The following is a 19,085-nucleotide window of genomic DNA, read 5'->3' as shown; positions in this document are numbered from 1 at the left end:
TAAATGGCTATGTTTTTTTTTTTACCTTTTTCAGACAAGTACTTAAGCATGAAGAACCGAAGAAATAAAAGTAAAGAATGATGTAATCCCTACACTGCCCGGGAAAAAGCATCTTTTGTCTCAATTGTGCAATGGTGTGAAAGAGTTTCCCCCAACTGCAAGCTATCTTCCAGTGAATTAAACGTAGTGGATGCAGCTTGCCGTTTGGCAAAGACCCTGTATTTAAGCACGGACACATAAAAGGGTAGAGTTTTCTTTGAGTGAGCCAGGCTTTTCTTTACAAATGGGATCAGCTTTTCATCTGCCAAGCACTACCAGGATGACATCATCCGTCGCTGCCACAATGAAGCAGTTCATCTCCGGAGGACTCTTCTAGTTCCGTCACTGCCGTGGACTCGGAGAGCAGGCCAGCGGGCGCGAGAGGAGAGAGCGCGAAGAGGGGCGGTCAGGAGACGCCACTGCGGGTTCGCCATGTCGGAGCAGCGCGGCGGAGTGCGGGACATGGGGGCCGAGAGCCTGGTGGCCCTGCTGGAGAGCGGGGCAGACAAGGTGCTGCTGATTGATAGCCGCCCTTTCGTGGAGTACAACACCTCCCACATCCTGGAGGCGGTCAACATCAACTCCTCCAAGCTCATGAAGAGGAGGCTGCAGCAAGACAAAGTCTTGATCACGGAGCTCATTCAGCACTCTGCCAAGAAGAAGGTGGGTCACCGGCAGCCCTTCTGTCCTGTACTGTTCTGGCTGAGTAATGAGCAAGGGGTGCAGTCTCGCCATGCAGCCACGCCAGTCCTCAAGAGTACTTTAAATCCTGAGGTTCATACGTCCGCAACACCACACGTAACGTGTAGTAACGCTGCATACCTGGGCTTTCTTGTGCTTAAGAAATACTGTCGACGAAAAACCAGTTTTGCAGTTTAAGATATTCATTATGTATCCTTCAAAGTACCATACAGGACAAAGTTTCCTGCAAGAGATGGCATTCCTGATCCTGTCTCCAGCTTTCCAGAAGAAAACTTGGACTGCTTAGTGGTACAGTAGTTTTGGCAAAGCCATGTGATCATTTAGTAGTTTCATTTGAAAGGAACACTCATTCTCTCCATATTATGGGAGGTTACTGAGGTGTATGCAGCATTACTTAAACTAACCCCTTCCACATACTAAACTCTGCATGGCAGTATTACAGAAATTTGATATTTTTTCCTACAGTTACACAGAAATAGGGGCAATCAGCAGCAGCAGACATTGAATCCATCCATCATGAGATATTAGCACTGTCACCTATTCCTTGTAGGGGTTGCAGGTCACCTAGATCCTAACCTGGAAGCACAGGGCTTAAAAAAAGAATATACTTGTAAAATGATGCAAGTGATACAAAATACAAATATCTTGCAGTAATTTGTGAGACTGTGCAAAGTTATCAGATGAGTTAGAACATCCTCACTAGCAAATTGGTTTTCAGTTTGAAATTTCAAGGGACTCAGCCCAATGAGCTTGATCTAGTGAAGTAATGAACAATTGCAAAATACACTCCAATGATGTCAGATTGAATCTGAATGATTGTGAAATGGATTCCTACGGATTTTACAGAATATCTTAACAAAAGTAGGCCTCAACATGTATTTAAACATTTTACAAAACTTCAGTTTCTTTAAGAATTATGTCTGCTTGCTTTGCGTTTTCTGAATATTTAAAATGGTTTAAAGTTTTGTGGTGTTTTAGTGTCTTTTGGGGGGTAGACAAATGGGTTAAATTGAATATAACTATTTCAGCTTTATTACTGATTTTATATGTCGGAGGTACTTACTGTACATTAATGTTACATTGTTCATTGTAGAATAGCCATTACTAATATGAAATACATTATTTTGAGTCAGTAATGTAATCTACATGTTTTTTATTCAGTTAAACGAAAGCTAACTATCTACCAGAATTCTTTGATGATGATTTATACTGTTGCTGCTGGTGCTTACTTTAATTTACGTTGCTGGTACTGCCATGTGTATTTAATATTATGTTTCTGATTATAGAATTATCTGTTGTTAATCTAAATTTGAAAAATGATAGTTTTCCAGTTGATCTACCACAGAAAAAAAATTTACTAAATGTTATGATGTCTGCAAAGTGTAAAAAGCAAATCTGTTTGAAGGGACATTTTAAATAATTCTAAAATCCATAGTCACTTGTTCTTTTGGTTGGCTGGTTATCTGACGTGCAAGTGAAGAGCTTGTATCTACGTAATATACAGTGTAGAAATAACCTTTATGAACTAGAGACACGAGAGTGTAGGGTAGAGACACTTTTAGAATGTCTAATTTAAGAGTAGGATATACTAGAAACTCTTACCCCCAAGTATCATTTTCTCTTCTACGTCAGTGTTGTCCTGTCTTTCACATTCCAGTGCCTGGAATAAAACTGATGTACATGTAGCTGGATTATGTGTTATTTCCTGAATCCATTGAATCCTTAGTTTTTTTCTTTTTTTACAGTTTTGTATTGTAAAGTTTATTGTACATATTCAAGCTGGTTGTTGCCACTTTTTACACAAACTATTTTTATAAGGATCTGTTTTGCTCAGGAAATCGTCAAATGTGTGTATATTATAAAAAAAAATCTTCAGTAGGATGCTTTTAGACATTTTTAAAAGACATTTTTATTGTGGTTAGGCCTAACAGCTGCCAGTGTTGTAGCTCCCAGTCGCAGTGCGAGAGGGGCGGAGCGACTGTCCTTCCCTGTGCTGGACCATGACTGTGTTGTCTGTTTCAGCTGGAGGTGGACAGCAGTCAGGAGGTGGTGGTGTACGACCAGAGCTCGGCAAACATGGCATCTCTTTCCTCTGAGGCCTTCCTCACTGTCCTGCTGGCAAAGCTGGTGAAGAGCTTCCACTCGGTCCACCTCCTCACCGGTAGGCACTGCCCACATCCACCCAGTGCAGGGAATTGCTGTACCTCTGTGTGCCATCTGCACTGGGAGGTGCTTTTAAAAAGCCGCACTTTGACAGTCGTTGTACAGGAAGGCTTTACAGTTCTAGAGACGGACTAGTGCAGACATTAAGTAATGTGAGGCAGTACGAGAAAGTGAGGTTGATCTCTTCAGCTGATTGTGGTTCCGTCATTAAACAACACACTAGCCTCTTCTTTCTCACCGAGAGTCCCAATCCCTTAACTGATGTGGAAGAGCTCCAGGTGCTGTGCCACACTCATGTCTTATTAGGAAAGAAACAGAAAGATTGCTTAATTATAATCAAACACAAGCTGTAGCTGAGATGTCCAAGAAAAGCATTGAAGATTGAATTTAATAATCCTGGTTAATGAATTTAAGATATGGTGCAGTGTTCTAATTCTCACCATTTTCTTTAAAATATGCAGAACACTGGTTTCTATATGGATTGCTTCTGAAAATGATTTTCCTTCCCATAACAACTGTAGAGGCTGCACATGGACTTTTAAAGAAAAAAAACATGGCTTTGCACTATTGCAGTATACTGTCTTAATTCCTCTTTTTGTCTTTTACAAACTCAGGATTACATGTGTTAAAGCAGAACATTTACACATGTAATCACTTTCTGCTGAAACGCCTACAGATGACATTTATTATATATCCAATCTTTACAAAAAGTCTGCCAGTTATATAAACCTTCTTGTATAAATATAAACATAAAGTCATACTGGGCTAGTACATTATATGATTTCAGTATACAGCAGGTTACACACTACATGATGGTATTTTACCTTTCATATTGTCATATATAGTACAACTGTCATAAGTTTCCAGATTTAATTATACAACAGGAGGAATAGAGTTATTTTCCTTTTTCTGAATATGATAAAGTTCAGCATTTCAAATTGCAGAAATGGCAAGAGGCAAGAAAGCCAGCACATCTCTTTTCTAGATGTTTCAGTGGATCTTTAACATTATCTACTTTTGGAATTTTTTTGACTGCCAGATGCAAAAGGCAATTCTGTCATGTCATCCATTAATACATGTCTTCAAGCACCCAATTTTCTATAAAGCTCTCCTTTCCAGATGCCGGAATATTGTGAAGCAAGCTTGAATTTGTTAGTTTACACTTTGCATTATTAATACTAGTTTTTATTTCAACCCAGTGGTGTTTTTAAAACAGTTCACTTATGCAGTAAGTAGTACTTAATATAAATGAATGGGAATGTGTTAAGCTGTATTTGTAGTATTTTGGACAAGGGCTAGTACAGTAACTATTATCTGTGTTTACAGCTTTCTTTTAATAAAATCAAGTTCAGGTGAGATCATTACTTGCATTTAGGGTTGGAGCTGAGTTATCTGTTTTAGAAGGTCAATAAAGAAAATAAAATGTTTATTTTTATAAATTTGAAGAGGCTTAAATAGTCCCTAATGAAATGCAAATGTTCTGAAACACACTTAAAAGAAATTAAATAGCCTAATCTAAAACCTTGTTTGTAATGTAGTCAAATAAAAAAGAAAAGCATTTATAATAAAACTATTTGCTTGAATTGTAAATATTTATGGTTGTATGACCTTATTTTGCTTAAAATTGTATCAAAACTTTGACCATCAATTTTTGAGAAATTATTTATCAATATTTAATGTTTATTGTTTTATTTTTTATTTTTAGTTTAGAAATATGAGTTTGACCTTTATTATCTTGAGAATTATTTATTTTACAATGTTTATGCACTACTATGAGACAATTACTTCAAATATAATCTGAAGTAGCGATGTGGATCTACCTGTAAATATATTTCAGATTCATTTATAAATATAAACTTGCAACACAAGCAAGTGCAACACGGGGAAAATCAAAAATATGAATATCATGTCGTGAAGTATTTTATTTTTTTGTCTCCTCTGCCTGGAGTGTGATCTGTTTGTGAGGAGTTTGCATGTTCCCCCTGTGTTTGTTTCAGTAGCTGTTGCAGGTGCCTCCCATGCCCCAGAGACATGCATTTTAAGTCTGAGTGGCTCCTCTAGATTGGCCCTTTCTCCATGGCCTAGCTATGAACTGACCTCCTGTCCAGGGACAGAGTAGTCATGAGCTCTCACACACCTGCGCCTAGGGTTTCGGGGATAGGGTTGACTTTCCACAGCCCTCACACTCACCTGGGAGTTTCAGTTCCACATCATCATGTCTGTCTTTATTACTGTATGTCATTGTGATGTCTCAGCAGAACTTCATGATCAGTCAATTTATAATGTCAATAACACTGTACTAGCAGTTCAAAGGTTTATTGTCCTTTTAACACAAAGGGAGGTTATATCCGGTTATACTGTTGTACAAATATTTGGCGATGTGTAACACCACATCACATGTTCAGACTGACTTGTACTGCTTAAAATTAAATAAAAAATCTGGATCATTGTACAATGAGAAATGGAAACTGAAAACAGAAATGCAGAACCTTAAACTTAAGCCCCAGACCAAATTATAAATCTTTTGAATGATGGCAGAATCCAGATTCTTGTTCGGTAATAGGATGTGGTCTCTTGCTTACACGGTGTATTTGGTTTATAATTTGTTTTGATAGTGGGCTGAAGTTTTCAATTTGGCCTTAATCAGAGTCTTGGCTAAAAAGTAGCTAAAAGTGCTACTGTATTACATGGAATTCTCAGCGTCCAAGTACAAAGGAAATTGTTCAGTTGTACATTGTTCATGATTAGGTAAATGGACATTGTCAGGTTTCTCCATGTCAGCAGTTTCAACAAGTGAATAGTTTAATGCTTGCCTTCTCAAAAAAGCAAAGTCAGTTGTCTACACTCTGTCCCAGGTGAGGCATAGCACTGAAACATACTACTGTATATAGCATTATATATATATATAAGGCATTAACTACTGTTAATGCCTTATATACAGTAGAATAAATTATCTCTTTCTAACGTCAACAATGTTATGACTAATTAAGTGGATATATTTATTATGTAGTTCATTTTGTTGTGCCCTCAGTAGATGTTTATAGTTCTAGTGAATGGACTAATACTCAGAGTGTGACTATTTATTTGTCTATAGAAGTCAGAGTTGTAGAAATGTGTCTTCATAGTTACAGTGGCTCATTCATTTCTGCTCTCCCTTTTGCTGGACTTAAGCATGTTCAGTTGACCTAGACATACAATGTGACACAGTGGGAGGTCAGCATAGCTGCTCACAGCTTTTGGGTCCTGGGTCTTGTTCTGGCCCAGGGAACTTCTGTGTCCAGTTTGCCTGTTCTCATGTTTGTGTGAGTTTTAGTGTTCTGAGGACATGTTGGCTAGGTGGGTTGGTGTGTGCGTGTGTCCCCTGGGACAGGCTGGAACCCTATCCAGGGTGTTCTCCTGTCTTGTGCACTGTGCTTCGGGATAGAGCAGTCCTCACCAGGAATCAGCAGCTTTTTCGATATCGGATGCATGAATCGTTTTTATTTAACTTAAAAATCCATTGCAGGCTTTGTATATTAAAAATATATAATTTATATATTTTGATACCGACCATCTTCATTACACACCTGCAATGTACTGATTTCTCGCTGTATTCCTGTTTTTCTTAGATTTTCTTTTTAGATGATTTTCTATTGAAAATACTATTTGAATCTTCATTATTTTTCAGGCATAAAATTCTCACATCCATATCAATATACTTCTAATGCCATTGCTTTACAGTAAATCGATACCCTAGCTTCCAACATTTTATGGTGGTGGCGAGGCAATCCAGCAACAGTGTATCTTACTGTATTTACAAACAATATGAGTAATGCATGTTCACGTTCTGTAATAATAGATGTAACATATGTTGCATTAAACAAGGGGAAGTACATGTGTATTGCTCACTGCAGTGTGTTTCTGCAATACTGTACTTTAAACATTGGTTAATAGTCTATTTATGTTTTTAAATACTCCAATTTATTTCCAAAATATTTATACAATTTCATGTACACAATACTTTAAAACAATATTACGAAAGAACGTGCAAAATTAAGCTATGATATAAACTGTGATCCTAGTATATCCGGCATTTTTGAAAATCCCATGACCCCTTTCCACCGCTGTGGAAAGTTAATCCACTGAGATCATCGGTTAATCGATGATCCACTCTGTAATATTCCAGACTAAGTAGAATTCTTCCTTTTGCTGCTGCCTTTTTTTATGTTTCTCTTCAACTTGCATGCTCGGTCAAACATCAGTTCATCTACCGGGTCTGGAGAGATTGTGGTGCTCTCCTGCCCCACCTAATTTGTGCTGCAATAAGTACAGATGGAAGTTTGCAGAAAGAGGCGGCCATTTGGTCCATCTACAGTAGCTCATTTGGTCAATGGGTCTAGTTCACCCCTACCTGAATGTATTTTAATGATGAAATTTGCTGTCTCTCTAAGTTTGCAGCAAGTGCCGTGTGATGCCTGTTGTCAGGCAACCAGGTGAAACCTCATCTGGCACTAAAGTAAGCACTTATTTAGGAGGCACAGCTGCTGGCTCCCCAGATAGCTGCGAACAATTTAATTAATGTTGTGAAATTAATTCATTGGATCCGCTGTACGCTGAAAGGAAGCCCAGTGCTTATTTTAATGACAAAGTCATTCCCTGCTTCAGGGTCTCTTGGGCATGCTGCTTATTGTACACCAGCACAGCTGACGGTGTGCTGGCGTGGGGCTTGTCATTCAGTTACTATTTAAAAAATAACAGCTAGTAAACATTTCTGCCATGAATTTCATGTTTAAAAAAGGCTTTATTTAGAGGTACAGTTGCAATTCAAAGATCCTTTCCTTCAGTTTATGTATTGTATTGTATTTTTATATTTTCCCGTTAATTGGAATATTTATATACCCAACATCTGAAAGGCCTTTGTTTGTTCTGGTGGAGAAACCGGAATGGAGTCTCGAACACCTAGAAGTCTCATCTAATTTTATCTTTTGTAAAAATACGAATAAAAAGGAAAATAAAGCAATCCGTCCTTTTGTTGGATTGTGAATTTGTGATACTGTTTTAAGGTGTTAGCTGTCTTTCTAGAGAGTTCTGAACAAGTCCTAGAACAGCTGAGTTTTAGGTAGGAGTTAAGTTTTTATCTCTAAACTACCTTTAAACCTGCACAGTAAATTTCCCTTTTTGACAGTTCATTACACTTTTATATAGTCTGCCATTTGACAAAGTATGAGTGTTTTATTCAGTATGGAGTTTGATTAAATAAAATATTGTATTTGAAAGAGGAAATGATCTCTGATGTGGTTAGCTAAGCTTTAGCTTTCCCTCTTTCAGTTGTCTCACTTGTGGCATGAAATGAGATGTGACAAAATGTGCATTTCTTTCCACACGCTTATACTGCTCTGTCCCTTGTTTTGTTCGTGACTTTTCAGCCGTGGAAATGAGTAGATCAGATTGTCAGATGACTAAATTGTGAGGTGAAGTAGACGAAGAGGCACGCTTTATTTTTCGCAACTGTCCAGAAGGGAGTGGTTTACGAGCGGGTGTTTCCTCTCCAGGTGGTTTTGCAGAATTCTCCCATTATTTCCCCGGCTTGTGCGAGGGGAAATCTGTGCTGGTGCCCTCCTGCATCTCCCAGCCCTGCCTTCCTGTGGCCAATGTCGGCCCCACTCGCATCCTGCCCCATCTGTACCTCGGCTGCCAGAGAGACGTGCTCAACAAGGTGGGTTTAACTGAGAGAGGAGAGTTGCCATTACTGACCGGCTCACTTGCTGACCGCTCTGATCGAGGCCTTGCCTTCTGTCCCCTGAAAACAGCGTTTCTCCAGATCCTTAGCTGTTTTTTTTTTCTCAGCTGCCTCATTTATAACGTAAAAACTCAATTGACAAAACATTAATGGCAGATTTTTTCAGGGTTTTCTAATTTCTAAAATGTTTCAGGTTATTTGAAGTTTACAGCTAGCAAAGAGCTAAAAACGACCACAACCAGTCAGATTAGTTTAACTGTTTAGTTAAGTAACTGAGTACTCAGCTGAGATAAAAAAACATGACATCATTATGTCTAAAAGTGTTAGTTTTGATGTAGTCCTTTTCTGACTAACTTCACAGTGGCTAGATTCTGCTGTGTCATCAAATTGTTGGTTCCCAAACCAACATCCAGATGAGGGTTAGATATTCTCTTTTACATTCCTGTTCGTAATAATGTACAGTAAGTGAAGTGAGGAATAGCACAGCACAATGTTCAAGGATTTTGTTCAGAAATTTGCACTCGCTTTTGTTCTTTTTGCTCTTGAACAATGCATTTATCTTACTTCGGGTTTGAAGCAAATATTACATCCATGCACCATGGGTGGGATATATTTGCTCGAAAAGAACAGCTAATGTAAATCTTCTGAACTGCTGAATGAAGATTGAGCTAGTCTGGAGTACTGATTTTTTGTAATTATGATTTTAGTAATATGCTTCGGAATAAATGAACATTTTACATTAAATTAACATTGGCACTATATTACAAGTACATTTCAAAATATACATCTTTTTTAAATATAGTGTGATTTATCTATCAATGCAGAAAGTGTTATTTTAGACATTAACAAATATAGTTTAGTAAACATTTGGAGAATACAAATAGTTGTGTTTTGTTATAAGCATTTCAGATATTTTATTTGTGGAAAATCCTTTTAACTTCCTGTAATGTTGGGAATACTATGACACAGGAGTGTCTTTCCTTGCCTGCTTTCAGGATCTGATGCAGCAGAATGATATTGCATATGTTCTAAACGCCAGTAACACCTGCCCAAAGCCGGATTTCATCCCAGAGTCCCATTTTCTCCGAGTGCCAGTCAACGACAGCTTCTGTGAGAAGATCCTGCCCTGGCTGGATAAGTCTGTGGAGTTTATAGGTGAATAATGAGGACAAGAGAAGTGTGTATCCTCGGTTTTTCTGCTGTCTCATGCCTTCCGGTTTACTCTCAATGGCTGAAAAGTACTTTTGCATGGAGACATGACAGTTGCAGAAGGTGCTTCAGGTTTGCTTAATGTTTAGAAAACATTTGGTTTAAACCCACATAAACCCTCTTTTAATAAACTGAAAGATATTGATTCGTTTGAATCTATGTATACACACTATGGGAACATTTTTATTTTTGTTTCTTGCTCTTGCCATATATATAAGCTGAATTATGTGTATATAACATATATGTACTGTATATTAATGTCTAGTAGGTACACAACATGGAAGGTTTATAGACCAATGTGCACTTCTCTAGACATAAGAGTATATTAAAATGCTAAAAATAAATATTAAAGTAGGCCTAGTTAATATGACAGTGTACCAGCTGTAATGTTGTCAGGTTAGGATGTGTCTGTAGGAAGGGCAGCAAATGTGGCCCCATGATTTGATAAATGTAGTGCCTTGCAGACAGGCTGCTGTCAATCACTACATGTGGTATCCAGCAACTAGTCACTCCAGTCAAGGCCATCACTCATGGAACTCCCCATTGATCAGTCTGTCGTACACAACAATTAGTAATTGTTCTACCTGACTGTATACAATTATTTATGTCCATGAGAGTAGTCTACACAAAACTGATTCATCGCTAAGCAGGACATGGCTCTTCTGCTGGCTTACCTGTGGTGACTTTCTCTAGACTTAAACATACTGGTGTTCTGTGTTTTTTATCCCCTTTATTTTCTCTTTTGTTTCTGTGGTGTTTGTCCTTGATATTTAGCAGGCTAAATCATCTCATTACCAATCAACATCTCTCACCAATGAGGGAATATACAGTACTGTAGTACCTATGCAACAGTCTTTCAAGTGTGATGCAAAAAAAGTAAAACCATAATCAAAATGCATACACTTTATTATTCTAAAAACATATACAGTATGCATATATTGCCAGGTTTCTTTAGTGTTCAATCTACATATAGTCAAATACTGAGAGAGACTTTATGTGTACCAGAAAATACTTAATGTACACAAAGGTCAAATTAACTTATAGTTGCATTCCATCGTGATAATGAATTTGAAAGCTCCTACTGTATATACAGTATGTTTTTCAGACATTATATGTTACATCTACTGCCCACCACAGGCTTAGACTTGGACTTTTCTAGAGTGTTTTGGCACGTCACTTTACCGTAAACCACAATAAGCCTTGGCTGTGCTTCACAGCTGACTGTCTCGTATTCTGTGAAGGAAGGGGGTGGGTGTTACTTACAGCACTATGAAAAATTGCCCGGGGAAATCTTTTTATGATTGTCTTGGGGAGAACATTTATTTTGACACAAAACATTGCATTCTTCCTGAATGTCTTTGGTTATTGTGAAAACAGTTCATTGGCAGCTATTATTTTGTCTTTCAGAGAAAGCTAAAGCTTCAAATGCACGTGTGTTGGTCCACTGCTTGGCTGGAATTTCAAGGTCTGCCACAATTGCTATAGCTTACATCATGAAAAGAATGGACATGTCCCTGGATGAAGCATACAGGTATAGTCATACCACAGACTAGTATGTACTACTAAAGTGTTTCAGTGCATTTGAGCTTGTGAACGTTTATGGTCAAATGGATTCCATATCCACGGTAATTTAAAACTAGTGAGCCCCCACCTATGATACAGTACCCTCCATAAGTATTGGGACTGTGACATCAAAATTGCTATTGCAATTTGGATTTGAGATAAAAGATGAATATGAAGCAAAGTACAGAAAAGTACCTCCTTTTATTTCTGGGTATTTCGGCGCATGTAAGATTTAAAATTTTAGAATAACACCACTTTTGTGTACTGAAACTACTGTATACAGTTTAAATTCAGCTGAACTTGAAATGTGAGCTTTGTTTATATTTGAAAGAGAGACCTGTGAGTAAGGGACGGATGGATTCTGAATTGCACAAGGATATTTTAGTCAAAGCATGTTACCTTTCTAGAACACATGGTTGTCAACAAATGGATTTTACAGTAGGATAATGAAACAAAGCGTGCATCACATTGCTGATCAAATGAAGGTTTAACTGCTCATCACAGTCTGTATACTTTACAGTTTGAGACAAAGAATGAATGTGTAGGCTGTTGAATGCAGAAAGATGTTGAATGATAAGGCCTTTACATCTGTTAATTCAAGTGTCAGAAATTAACATTTTATGTTTTTACTTAAGACCACAGTACTAATTATTTTTCTTGTAGTTCTTATTTATTCACACTTTCTTAAAACATACTTTTTTAAATCTTGTAGATTTATGTGTTTTTGATGTGTACATCTGATGAAGGTGTTTGTGGGAATTTATAGTCATGAGTGGTAGAACCCTTTATGCATATGCTCTGTGGACTGTAAGAGCAGGCAGAGCTGTCTCCACTATTGATTGAGACTATATTCTTTCTGTAGGTTTGTGAAGGAGAAAAGACCTACTATCTCCCCTAACTTCAACTTTCTGGGGCAGCTTTTGGATTTTGAGAAAAAAATTAAGAATCCCTTGGGGCCAGTGGGGACCATCACCAAACTGAAGTTTGTGCACTTGGACAAGGCCAGTGACTCACTCTCAGGACAAGAATCTGGAAGCAGCTGTGGGAGCTCAGGAACCCCCCTGAGCTGTGCCTTCTCCACAGAGAGCACAGACCAGAACCTGAAAGAACCACTCACGCTGACCTGCTCGTTTGCCGAGTCCTTGGGTTTTAGTAGCACGGAGGAGCGCCTTTTGGCCCAAGGGCTGAATGGCCTCCACCTTCGCACAGAGACCGTGGAGGACAGCAGCAAGCTGAAACGCTCCTTTTCCCTGGATATTAAGTCATACGGGGCAGGCAGTAACGGTCCCTTGCGCAGCTTTGCCTCCACCGAGGAGAATCTAGAGTACTACAAACCGTCCGCCTTCAAGGAGGCCAGTAAACCTTGCCAGTTCTCCCCTGTGGAGGAGGTCTCAGAACAAACGACACCTGAAAGGAGTCCTGACAAGGAACAGGCGGGTTCTCTGGACCAAAGCAGCAGCAGCAGCAGCAGCAGCAGCAGCAGCAGGCAGCCCAGTCTTTCCAAGCCCTCACCCCGGTCACACCTCCATCCGCTTCACCGGAGCGGCAGCATGGAGGACAACTGCAAAACTACCAATTTTCTGTTCGGCTTGTCCAGTAGTCAGCAGCATCTGGCTCAGCCTGGCAGCGGGGTCGGTCTCAAGGGCTGGCATTCAGACATCCTGGCTCCCGTCACTGCCACCTCCTTGGCCAACAGCTGGTACTTTTCCCCCGAGTCCTCACGCTTCTATTCCACCTCAGCCATTTTTGCTGGGGGAGGGGGGCCCGGATACTCGGCCTACAGCTGTGGACAGCTGTCGGGGTTCGAGCAGGCGGGCTGCGTGCGGCGGCGGCAGAAGAACGGCGACAGGGGAGACTCGCGGCGCAGCTGGCACGAGGAGAGCACCTTTGAAAAGCAGTTCAAGCGACGGAGCTGCCAGATGGAGTTTGAGGAGAGCATGTCTGAGAGCCGCTCCCGGGAGGAGCTGGGAAAAGTGGGCAGTCAGTCCAGTTTCTCGGGCAGCATGGAGATCATCGAGGTGTCCTGAGAGTCAGGCGTCGGAAGCCAGTCTGAAGAGCCGGGTTTGTGTTCTGCACTGCTGGGGCGGTACAGTGGAGGAAGGGGGGAGTGAAGGTCACCCTCTTTGTTTTTCTTGTACTGTTGAACTGAAAAAAAATCTGCTATTCATGATTTGACCCAAATTTTGTCTCATTCAATTATTAAATATAATATCAGTTCAAATTGTTATAGCTGTGAAACAAAAACAATATTCTACTCTTTGACTGCTTTCAGCAGACTACTCAAAAATGATTTTTCATTCAAGTCATTGCAAGAATAATTGAAATGAGTACATATACTTTTTAATGTGTGTATATATGTTTATATACATATGTGCACACACAGATATGAATAGAACATCACCTCCTTCTGAATACAACACAAACGATCTGCTTAGAAATTTGACTGGTTATTTTTTCAATCATTTCCACATTTTTACAAAGACTGAGCCGTAAAGATTTTTCTTTTGTTTTTTATGTATGTATAGTCATTTTTCCTCACTTTCCTTTTAATCTCGTGATTCTACACAATCTTGAATGGCCATGGTGCATCACAGACTCATACCAATTCACAGAGCCTAATCTGAAGCACAAATTAAAACGTGACTCTCTACAGTAAGACTTCATGTCTTTTGGCATTTATTCATGTGCAGTTTGTCTTTGTTTTTTTGGATTTGCTTCACCATGGTTGCTTGGAAGCAAAATACAGTACCTCACAAGATTCAGAATTTGGAAAAAAAAGATCTTTCTGGTTTTTGTATCTTGTTGACAACTCAAATCTCAGGTCTTACTGTGAGCGACAAGAAGAAATCATGGCTAAATGAAATCTGACTGCAAATTATGGGAACTTGTTAACATGAGAGGACATATGGACATACGGTGCAGAAGACTGCTGGGGTTTGAGTGCTTCTGCACAATTCGGGAAACAATCTTGAAGGATCTTGAAGGTACAAAGATTAGGACAGAAGGTCTTTTTGCAAGTGATGTGTAAGAGGAAGAGTTTGGTGTTCACAAAAATGCAGTGCAGCTGACCATTTGTTTTCCAGCACTTAAATGAGTGAAACAACGTGCACACACAAAACCTCTACTAGAGAAAGGATAACCCTTTCTTATTCAGTGATCAATACATTTGTTCAGGTTAACCCTCCCACTTGTCTATGCCTTGTAATATTATTGCACTATTATAATTTGAAAAACCTATTAATTATTTGTTCAAAATATATTTTTTAACAGCCAAGGTTTTTTAAAGGCTCTGTACACCATGTGTTCGATTTCAGTCTCAGCTCACATGGAAGGACATTGCACTAATGCAACTGAGTGTTTGAAGCATTTTAAGCTGTAGGGGAATACCAGTAGAGAAACTCAGTAAAGAACAGCCAAAACAATGTGCTTATTGGCTACAGTGTAGCAAAGTGTGTCTGTGCTTCTGATAAATAGCACAGGAGACACACAAGGAACTGACAACAGAAGTACACAGAGACTTGGCCCTGATGGTAAATTAATAATATTTCATTTTATGATGGTGTGTTAACAAGAGTGGATGTTTTAAACTCTGAGATCTGCTAAATCTGAGACCTTGAATATAAGAGCATGTTAACTGATTCATTGTCAAGAAAAGTTGTCTTTCAAGTAAATGTATCCAATGCCAGCGATGGGCACAGTTGTAATGATGCATTGCAACAAGCTGGCTTCATTATTGCATTTTGAGAGCTGAAATGTTTTGCCTTTTCTTTTTATGCTTCAGAAAAAAAACGTTATTATTTTTCTAAATAGAATAAAATTCTAAATAGAATAAGCCTCATACAAAACAGGTCTTTAAGGTTTCTTGTTTACTCTTTTGGTTTGTCTGAAACATTGAAGATGAGAGATTGACAAACAATCTAGCTATCATATATGTCAATTCAAGTTGATCAGCCTTTTGAAAACCAGTCGTTCTCAGTACACTGAAAGTTGATCTCAGATGGAATTAATTCTTCAATAAACCAGGAAAGAAGAAATCGCGATGGGGATTTATAAATCCATTATGGGAACATATATAATGTGTGGAATATAAAGCGCCTGGTTCAGCCTGTTCTGTCCTTACAAGTGGTTTTCACAGATAACATCCACTCCAGCTTGAGGATGTGGCAGGCATTATAAGGTCAAGCACGCAGGGAAAACACTTGCATAGGTTCAGGTTTGAATTGTAAAGGGAAAGGATGTTGGGAATTATTCCGAATTTCCTTCTGAGAGAGGTACTGGGCTTAATCCCAAATAAATTGGAGTTGATATTCACACCATAATATGGCTTGTGTACCAAAGTATCATGTTTGGACATTGATACCAGATTAAAAATCTCAAGTTTTCTCAGTCTCAGTGCTGTTACATGCTAGTTCAAAAGAGTCTTTCCAGGTTGGGGTTATGTTGATTACTATCTATAAAAAATAATGTCCACCATAAATATCACTGCTTTTTACATTTATTGTAAAATGCTTTTAACACCAGTATATCTCATAAAACCTCAGTTTTGGGGCCTAATCTGGAAGCCAGTAGAACAAAGACTCCATATTATACGTTGTTCACTGTTTTGAGGTGGGCCGAAAAGTCAATTTCCTGTTCATTTCTTTGCTGTCTTGAGTGTAACAGAATGTTGCTGGAAAGCTTTCTCCTAGTCCAGATTTGCAAATTCTGTTCCAGGGCCATGGATGTCTGGCACACTGTGTTTGGTAATTAAGAAGCCTCCCATGGAAAGTGGTTTTGATGGAAAATTGGTAGACCACTCTTCTGTGTCCTAAACTGTCTTGGCATTTAAGGCACAATACAAAACCAGATTTCTACTCAAATTTAATTTTCATTTAATAAGTCTGTTCATGTCAGTTACTGTATTCAACTTCAGAAATAGCATATTGACACTAGAACCGATAAGCTATTGGTGAAGAAGTATAGTTGTGCAAGAAAAGAAATTCTGTGCTATGGCACGTGGGGAGTCAGTCTAGTCATTATACCTCTGCAGAAGTGTACTTTACTATTCAATTTAGCTGAGCATCACACATGCCAAAACGGAGTTACAGTATATATGTAATCAAGCAGTGGCAGTGTAGTGTGAAATAAGCACTACGATATATTCCACTGTTAACCACAGGTCTCTGCTGTCTGTTCACATCACCCATTTGGGTTTCCTAGTATGGCTAAGTTTCTGTGTAAACCTTAGGAATGTAAACAAAATCCAAAGATGAGTAAAGCTCAAAGTGTTATACAACATAAGATCTTTTTTTGTCTCAGTCCCATGAACAGTCTATTTATGTTTTTCCTTAAGTTTTAATGTGTACTCATAGCACTGAGCAGGTGGGGCTGCAAGGTTTTGGACTGTCTGTAGTGAATTTTGAAATCTGAACGCAATAGCCTGGACAAGATTACTTCACTGCAGGATTATTGACACGTTATTTTTTTAAACTTCTTATTAATATGGTTTTGGAAGTAATATTGAGTCATTTTGGGAAATCTGGTGATTAGTCACAGGGGCAGCAGAGTGCAGTAGAGGTTTGGCATCTGGCCTTGCATGTAGAAGAGTCCATGTTCTTAATCCAGGTGGGGCACAGCTCCAATAAGATGTATAAATATATTAGGATTAGGGTTAAAAAAGCATTGGATAAAAGTACCATCTAAATAAATGAATAATTACTCCCCTATTTTAATTTTAAAAAAGGAAGAAAAAAAATATAAGGGCACAGTAGAGAAGTGACCATAACATGGTAATGATAACTGAGCACATGATGAGATGGTTTACCCACTAATGAACATGAAGGTTTTTTTGTGCCTAATGCACTTAATTTCTTTATCATCAAACTACTGGGCACTAGGTAAACAAGGAAGACTCTTTGTATTTTTTGTGGCAATACCCATTTTCCACTGAAAGCAGGAATGTTGAATATATTCAATTCAACCGTTTGTGTCCTGAAAGTGATGAGAGATGGATAGCTCTTGTCCTGTCCATGGAATGTGAATGATGAAGCTGTGGCATTAGGCATCACCAAAAACACAAAATACAGATTTCTTATTTTTGTCAGCTTTCTTTTAGGCACTTGATTTCCTTCATTATTTTCATTTTATTAATTTTTAGTTGCAGAAACTCTGCTCAGGTGACCTGGCCTTACTCTTTGACTGACTAGTTCAGGTGGGTAGCTGCATCAGCATGCCTAGGCTGCAAAGGAACAAGTAATAGGTTTATTCCATGCTGAAAAGACAATGTTTCGGCTGTAGAGACTTCTTCGGGCTTCGGGTTCTATGATTGAATAGGCTACATTTTGTACAAATTATATGGGCAGCTTTGATCAAGACAAACAGTAAATGGGATGGATGGTACTCTAAGACCATGGACTGTAAGTTGGTCATTTTAATACAATTATCCTGTCTTCAAAACCACTTCTAAATCTTAGTTGCCATCTGTGTCTGCTTTCATCATTAGTATTCTTACCATTCTATGAAATGCAAATCTTTGTATCTGCAGTAATTTGTGAAGGTTGTATACCTTGACAAAAATGTCTATCCAATTCTCTGCAGTAGTGAAATATACAGTATATATTTAATGTATATACTACACACATGTAGTATGTACGATGATTTTAATTAACCAAGATACCAGAGGTACAGGATCTTTGCCATAAGGATTGGCCATAAAATCAGTTTTATTTAAGGAATGAAAAAGTAAATGCTGGCAAGACACTTTATCGCAATAAGAGTTACTTAAAACACAATGTATCTGTGACATAGTACAGAAAAACACTTTGACCAGCACATTTTCTGAACAGATTTTTCACATAGGTTTTTCTTTTCAACAGCTGTTTCCAAGCCATTTTTCTGTCTCATATATATGTATATTTTCATATAAAATAAAAATAGCCAAAAACTGATCAATTTCAATGAGCATTTAATCATAATGTAACATTATGGCAAACAAAACTACAAAATAATAGCTTGAAGATGGTACATTTGAAGGAATGTGGAGGTCTGTATGATGTCTGAAATAGTTTGCTTTCAGTTTGGTGCAGTTTTTACATTTTCTAAATGTGTGTTCTTGTTTTTAATAAACATAGATGTACGTTGACTGTTGAAATAAAAATCTGAAATGGTACTCTACATACTGTGTATGTGTTTATTATAGCAGTCTCCTGATCTTATTTTGTGTCGCACTGTAGATACCGCTTCTCTCCCTACTATAAATGCAGTACAGACTCCATGCTATGTAAGTATGGCTAAGTGAAGGTCTGTTAAGTGTCCGATGTTTAACTTTAGCAAAGTAACTACTACACTTGAACAAGGATTACATTAGGACAGGAGTTGCTTCAGTAGTTGGGTCACTCAGGTATTGAGACAGAAATTGAGATTCCAAAAGTGAATTAACTGAGAATCATGCATTATTAAAAAGTACAGTACTCCTTTCAATGCTAAATACTTTTAATGTACCTTGTTTATGCTACAGTGCTAACTGTACAAGTGTATAGAATTTTTAAATATGCAGATTTATACAAAACAATGTATATATTCAGATATCAGATGTATATTTTCATGGAGTATGATTTCTGATTAATTTTATGTCTTGTTTAAACAAATTGTACCTTTTATTTTGAATGTAGTGTAGTGATTTGGCACTTGTATTAGCCGTACAATAACATAA

General features: G+C 38.3%; 1 protein-coding gene across 4 annotated transcripts in view; it reads left to right on the top strand.

The window, feature by feature from the left end:
• dusp16 (dual specificity phosphatase 16) overlaps positions 1–18,547 on the top strand; it is a 35,968-nt gene extending 17,421 nt beyond the window's left edge. For all 4 annotated transcript variants that reach the window (XM_088644729.1, XM_088644727.1, XM_088644730.1 and 1 more), the window contains exons 2-7: positions 35–702; positions 2,764–2,902; positions 8,436–8,599; positions 9,619–9,778; positions 11,240–11,363; positions 12,258–18,547. In XM_088644729.1, coding sequence (XP_088500855.1) covers positions 472–702; positions 2,764–2,902; positions 8,436–8,599; positions 9,619–9,778; positions 11,240–11,363; positions 12,258–13,422 — 1,983 coding nt within the window. In that variant the 5' untranslated portion in view covers positions 35–471 and the 3' untranslated portion in view covers positions 13,423–18,547. The remainder of the gene's footprint in view (positions 1–34; positions 703–2,763; positions 2,903–8,435; positions 8,600–9,618; positions 9,779–11,239; positions 11,364–12,257) is intronic.
• The last annotated feature ends 538 nt before the right edge of the window (positions 18,548–19,085 follow it).

Source organism: Lepisosteus platostomus, chromosome 9 (assembly GCF_059453375.1).
Source record: "Lepisosteus platostomus isolate fLepPlt1 chromosome 9, fLepPlt1.hap1, whole genome shotgun sequence".
NCBI classification, from domain to species: domain Eukaryota; kingdom Metazoa; phylum Chordata; class Actinopteri; order Semionotiformes; family Lepisosteidae; genus Lepisosteus; species Lepisosteus platostomus.
This window is presented reverse-complemented; position numbering and strand designations above follow the sequence as displayed.